The sequence below is a fragment of the Echinops telfairi genome, unplaced genomic scaffold, assembly GCF_000313985.2.
Source record: "Echinops telfairi isolate 266 unplaced genomic scaffold, ASM31398v2 ScPeMD7_7424;HRSCAF=8462, whole genome shotgun sequence".
Lineage (NCBI taxonomy): Eukaryota > Metazoa > Chordata > Mammalia > Afrosoricida > Tenrecidae > Echinops > Echinops telfairi.
In genome coordinates this window covers 5,266,355-5,273,469 of record NW_022111324.1, presented here as the reverse complement: position 1 = coordinate 5,273,469, position 7,115 = coordinate 5,266,355, and the positions used below count along the sequence as shown (strand labels likewise).

Here is a 7,115-nt window from a genome sequence, read left to right as displayed (position 1 = left end):
TTTTCTCCTCCAGGTTGTTCATCCAGCCTATCCTATCCAGACAGACCTGCGGAGACAACAACATGCATTCTCATATACTAAAGTCTCATACTTTTCTGTGACAGTTAAAACTAGAATTTTACAGTTCTGTTTTGAATCTGTAGGTGGTTTAGTTACTAAAGTTAGTATATTTGATTCAAATGATATAATCACACAATCCCAAATTATAATAATGATTGATTTGAACTCAATTGAGTCAGTAATCCTTTTCATTTGCTCTTTTTTTTGGTCTTTTTAATTATTGTTATTAGCTGACACTTAATACATATGTCATATCATGCCATATCTCATTTGCTTTTTATCCTTTGGTTTTTCTTACTTCCAGATTTTAAATTTTCTTTTACTACATGAATGCAGTTCAACTATTTGATTTTTGTTTATTCACTTTGAAAAGCTGCATGCTTATGTGTGTGTGCTTCCAACATAGTGAATCATGAAAGAAAATCGTTCTATCCGAGTCCTCAAGATGTTTATTGCTATAGAGAAAAATGAATTGACCTACTGTTAAAATACTGTTACATACGGTTCTTAGGATAGGACCTTTGTAATTGGTAAAAGGTCCATTACAGAGATCTTTTTTTAAAAAGGAGTAGTTCTGTAGCAACCCCTGCCTCCTTTGTATTTTACTTTGGTCTCGGGTTCTAGGCTGCAGCCCACCCCTGAGCCTTGCAAGGCTTTCTGTTTCTTGCATTATGTAGAGACTCACTGGGAACTCCATGTGGTGCCTCCAAAGCAGCACTTAGCCCTTAGATTTGAGGGTCTTTCAGGATCCCCCAACTCTGTTCTCTTAAATTGAAACCTTGATTGTTTCCTTCCCTCTCTGTGTTCCTTCCTTTTAGCAAACATTTGTTATTTAGCCTGTCCTACATTTAATTCTAGGCACTTACTCACTGCCACACATCAGTTCTAACTCAGAGTGACCTTAGGGCAGGCTGGAAGTGCTCCTGTGGGTTTCCAAGACGGTAACTTTTTATGGGAGTAAAAAGCCCGTGCTTCTCCCAATTCTAGGCATTAAGTTACCTCTGATACTTGCTTTCAATCCCAATTTCATCAGTTAACAGTTGCTGCTCATTCTACCTATGTAAATTTAGTCACCCATTTGTCCCCCCATCTTTATGTTACCAGAATTAGGGTTTTGTTTTTTACCAAGAGAAAGATTTACTCTGGTTAGACATAGAGGCAGTGTTGGAGAATTTTAGTACAGGCTCCTAGAAGGAAAGTGATTAAATTATGCAGTTCTATAAATGCAAGATAAATGATCTTTCAAGTTTTTTGTTTGCTTTAATTTTTAATGTTCTAAGTATTCTATACTTTAGATGCCTAATAGGAGGTATCAGAAGGAAAATGATATGTGAATTTTTAAAATCGTTTTATTAGGGGCTCATACAACTCTTATCACCATCCATACATACATCAATTATGTAAAGCACATTTGTACATTCATTGCCGTCTTTATTCTCAAAACATTTCCTCTCCACTTAAGCCCCTGGCATCAGGTCCTCATTTTTCCCCTCCCTCCCCCCTCCCCCCTCCCTCATGAGCCCTTGATAATTTATAAAATATTATTTTGTCATATCTTGCCCTGTCCAACATCTCCCTTCACCCACTTTTCTGTTGTCCGTCCCCCAGGGAGGAGGTCACATGTAGGTCCTTGTAATTGGTTCCTGTGAATTTTTATTATTGTGCTTTTCTTCTAAAAGACAACTACTGACAGTAAGAAAAAACCTTTTCTCTATTTTTAAGTGTATTTTTAAAATTTCTTACTCAAGAGTATTCACTAACAGTAGATTTTAATTTGCTTGTTTTGTTTAACTGACCAACATAGATGAAGCTTTATATAGTGTTTTACTCCATATTTAAACGTTCCAATCTTTGATTCCTTTACATTAAAAAAATTAATATTGTGTGTGTAGGTTGTCAGCAGCTAGAAGTTAAGGGCTCTGTTTCTATTTCTGGAAACTGCCATATGAAATTAGAATTCTGATCCATATTTTGACTACACTGCATAAAATTTATTCAGTCTTTAAGTTCCCTAAGTTTCAATGTGATCATCTGTCATTGATTGAAATAGACAATCTCTAAAATCCCTTTTAGTGTAAAAATTAATTGGAAACTGGCAGGTGCTTTTTACAAAAGCCCAAGATTTAACTAAGAAGGGAAGGACTTGAGTTCCAGGACTTGAGGTCAGAGAAGAAAAAGGAGGTACTGCCTATAGCTATTTATATCTCTTTGGCTTTTCTTCCTGAATCGTTTTTATAAAACAAAAATAACAGAATGTTAGAATTACAAGAGCTCTTAAAAGTCACTTAACACAGAACTACTCTCTTAGTACAGAAATTTTTTCAGTAATATGCCTAGCAGGTAATTTCTTATCCTCTGATAATTACTCCCAACATGAAGAGCTTAATGGTTTCTGAGATAATTCATACTTTTTATTGAATAGCTTTTGAGATTTAAAAGTAATTGTATTATATAGGTCAAAATATGCTTCCCTATGCCTCTAACTCATTACTAGTGTGTTTCTCCCCTCTGTGATTACCGAGAATAAGTGTATCCATCAGCAGAACTAATATGACTATAGTAAAGCCATCTTTCTCTGGGCGTCTTCCTTCTTTTCATCCTAGCCTTTTAACTCAGAAGGGACTCAAGTATTCCTTATGTGACAAACTTCTCATCCCCTGGAACACAGCAATTCAGTGACAGTAGGAACCCTGTGAAGTCTGAAAATACTGGTGTGAGATTTCATTGTTAATTGAATAACCCATGGGACATGAAAGGTTTTCTTTTTTATTACAATCTCTAGTTGAAAATTTCAGGGAATAAAATGACTATAAAACATGAATCTGTTGGGTGTGTATGCTAAAGCGTGTTACAGAAATGTAAACATCTTTGACTCTGTCTCATGGGCTAACTACAGGCAAACAGTCACGTGACAGACCTAGACAGCTTGCTGTGTAGAGAATATGATCAGAAAATATTGGGACAAATTTACTTAATTCTTTTTATGAATATTACATTTTATATTCATTTAATTAAATACTTTTCCTCCCAGAAAAAAAATTAATTTTGCTTTCCCTTAAAAAAAAAAAACAGTTAATTTTGATTTGAGTAACATTTCAAATTGGTTTTCTATTCCACAGTTCATATGTACACTGTTTGATTGGGAACGTTGATTGCAATCCCTACAACCTACAGTACTCTTCCCACTTCCTCCCTATCTTTGCTGTTTCCATTGGGCCTTCTTTCCTATCCCTTCCTTCCCATCCTGACCAGATGCTGCCCTTTCAATATGACTGTTCTGAGGAGGTTATACCTCCCTGCTGTTATTGTTCACTCTAGAGGCCTGTCCATTATTGGCTAAAAGTTGAGCCATGGAGTTTAGTTTTGTTCCAAGCCATATTGCTCAGACAGCGTGCCTGGTCTTTTTGCCGTTTTGAGTTTTGCTCCACATTTCCAGGCCACATCATGAATGACTTCCTGGTGCAATCTTTTCAGAATGCTCAGCAGTGTAGCTGAGCCCCTGTAGGCCTTCTGGTGTCAGAGTCATAGAGGCTGGTGTGTATGTGCTCCATATGTCTTTTAGATCATGTCCATGTATCCTTGACTTCTTCACTCAGAGAGAGACCCATAGTTACACAGTAGATGGCCTCGCTCGAGCTTTTAAAATCCTAACTGCTGTTCACTAAACTGAACTATGTACAAACGATATAGACTACCCTCCTGACTATATATGTGAGAGGATATTGTGTGTGTGTGTTACCAGTTTTTCCATGAGTATAGTAGACATACAGAAGACACAGCTATGAAAAGTTTTTAGCCATCACCAAATCCTTTGAGAGAGAGAGTCACTGGACCTGCAGGCTCAGGACCGTAGTACCAGAGGACATTAAGGTTATTTAGCAAAACACAACCCCTAAAGACAGTGTTCAACATCCTACTTTGGTAAGTAGCAACTTGGGTTTGGTTTTTCTTATTTGACATTAGTAGAAAGGAAAGAATAATGGGTTTACCTCAAGTAGATCTTTAAATATATATTGTTAAATACCAGTTCCTCATTTTTTGAGCTATTCCCTCAGTAAATATATACTAGGAGGACATGGAACAATTAAGTGGAAGTCATACATACAGAAGGTATCAAATTGTCTGTTTTAATATTATTTGGAGTTAAAAAAAACAGCAAACAAAATATATTATTTGGAGTATAATAGAACAAGAAGCTTTTAAGGACCATAGTGATTGTGCTGGACATCTAGAGTTTTTGTTTTTATTTATTTTTTGCTGCAGAAAAAAGAGGTGCTCCAGTCTCCCTTTCTACCTTTCCCACTTAGAAACACCCGCAATACTAAGTGGCTTCCAAAGAGGGACTTTTCTGTTTTAACTGGAATTCAAGGCTTTATTTATACAGTAATTTAGCTGATTCTGGCATATTTTTCTGTAGTATTATAGTTTAAATTTGTATCCCTGCCCATAAGTATATTAACTTTATCATTTTCATCTGTCTGGTTTTACAACTTACTCATAGAAAAGTATTTTTTAAATGCTTATCTTCCTGGCATCTCAGCAGACACTGATGCATGTTTTCTTCTAGTTTTTCCCTTAACTTTTGTTTTAGAAAAATTTAGATCACACTGTGTATACCATTTAATAGTTTGTTTGTTTTCATCACCATTGCATATTCCACTAATCCCTGCTCAGCAAAGTGTAGCCTATAAAGCCTTACTGATAACATGCTTTAGAAGGGTAAGTGTATCTTGGAGATCCCTGAGGATCTCTGAGACCCTTTCAGAATGTCTTGGGGTCAAAACTATTTTCACAATAATTGTAAAGTGTTATTTATCTTTTTTACTCTCATTCTATCATGACTACCTGGTGGAGTTTCCCAGAGACTTTATGATGTGTGGTATTGTAACAGACTGAATGCTAAAGCAGCTATGAGAATTCAGTTGTTTTCTGTCAAACATTAAAGAGCTATGAACTCTATAGACCAGGCTCATAACCAGTACTTGGCCTGCTGAGCAGATAATATTAATGAGATCACCAAACAAAATTTACTCTTGGTCCCTTGACTGATTTGCCTTAAGTTTTCTTGTGAAAAATATGATTGTATAATTAAAAAGTTAAATGTTGGTGGCAATAAATAAATAAATAAAAATAAAGAGCTATGCAAAACCATGCCTCTCTTCCTACTACTTAAAAAAAATGTAATAGTGTTTTAATATTTCATAGTTTTAATTCCAAATATGCTAAAGATTGATAAACTCATGTAAAGAAAAGCCGTCTAGGGAGCAGTGCCCCCCCACTCCCCTGTAATAGTTTAGAATGTAAATGTGTCCTGATACCAAAAAACCCCAAGAACTACCAGTTTATAAAAAGATTGATGGGAATAACTAGGCCCTTCCTTTTACTTTAGATCTCTTTATAGCATATTACCTTTTTTCTTTTTTTTCTTCTGAGATCAAGAGATTTAAGCTCTATTTTGGGCCCAGATTCTACTCTGGAAGTAAGAAGCCTGTCAATCTTCCAAAAATAACAATGATTTGTTTTTTCCTTTTTAGATTTGATGGTCGGGTGGTGGCAAAGCTCCCTTTTACCCCCCTTTCCTACATCCAAGGGCTGTCTCATCGGAACCTGCTGGGGGACGACACCACTGACTGTTCCTTCATCTTCCTCTATATTCTCTGTACCATGTCCATTCGACAGGTGAGTGGCCACATGAACACTGGTCAGTGTTGTCTGGTTTCCCTACTCTGAAACCCGACATTGGCGTTTACATCTACAGTATAATGCTGTTGCTGCTGCTGAGACCTTTCAGTCGCTTGTTTTAGAATTTCAGTGCGTCATTAGAAAATTGCTTTAAATACAGGAAGGTGTACACAGCTGACCCTTAGGAATGGGAAATAGTACTGCAACCAAAGGTGGCGCCTGCATCCCATTCTTAGAACTCTCAGGTTCCTTCTTGGCCGCGGCTAGCTAAAGCTACCAAGTAAGAGGAGGTTTGTCTTCCCAGGATCGTTTCTCCTTTGTTGTAGACCAGTTCATCAGGGCATAAGTAAGTGTGATAACTTGCTGAGTTAAGATTATTCACAGTTGAGAGAAAGCCTAGGCAATAGAATTTACAGATGGTCAACATGATGGCGTGACAGTCACAGTGAAAAGAGTATGAGTCAAGAGAAGAGAAAGGGTTGTGAGAAGCTATCAAAAAAGTAGATGATGTCCAGTTAGTAGGGAAAGGTCCAGGGAACAAGTGACTTTTGAGGTGGGATTTTTGAAAGAAAAGGGGTTAATTAATGTTTCTGGTTCCAAGAATTCTTTATATTTCAGGGCATTGTTATGTTCCTGAAATAATTGCCAGTCAACAATCACTGCATTGAGGATCTTGGCACTTGCCATTAATATAAACATGATTTGTTCAATAATTGTTGCATAAGTGATTCTTTCAGAGCTGTATTATATTTTCCCCTTCTGAATATTGTCTATGACAGCAGATTCTTGGTTGACTCGGCATTTGAAAATCAGTAGGAAACAAAATTATGGTTTGAAACTTAAAAAGATCATTAAGCTCATCCTGCATGGTACTCTTTCCACTGTATTGTTCATCACGTACCCACACAGTTTTCTAACCATCCTGACTTGCCTGTTTCCATTTTGCCAACCAAAGTCAAACACACTGTCAACGAGTAGATTTCAACCCATCACAGCCCTATATGGCAGAGTAGAGCTCTGTCCCCTTTGGGTTTCCGGGCCTACAACTCTTCAGGAGCAGAAAGCCTCATCTTTCTCCTGTGAAGCAGCACGTGGTTTCAAACTGCTGATCTTGGGGTTGACAGCGCAACACACAATTGACTGCACACCCAGGGCTCCATTCCACATTATACTCACCCAAGATGTAAGTTTTATTTATGCTGTTCCTTCTGATTGAATTGCCTCTCACCTCCCCTTCCTGCTTGTTAAATTAAAAGACTTTCTAGAATCATTTTCTAGCACTATGGCATGTTAAGCATAGACCTAAAAAGGTCATAACTGGATGCAGAAACACCAGTTAGGAGACTATTAGAAGTCTAGGCAGCCCCCCCCCC

General features: G+C 37.2%; 1 protein-coding gene across 1 annotated transcript in view; it reads left to right on the top strand.

Annotated features, from left to right (window-relative positions):
- Positions 1-7,115, top strand: part of TMCO1 (transmembrane and coiled-coil domains 1) — a 61,395-nt gene that overhangs the window by 31,280 nt on the left and 23,000 nt on the right. The window contains exon 6 of the mRNA XM_013005721.2: positions 5,595-5,739. Within this exon, the coding sequence (XP_012861175.1) occupies positions 5,595-5,739 (145 nt within the window). The remainder of the gene's footprint in view (positions 1-5,594; positions 5,740-7,115) is intronic.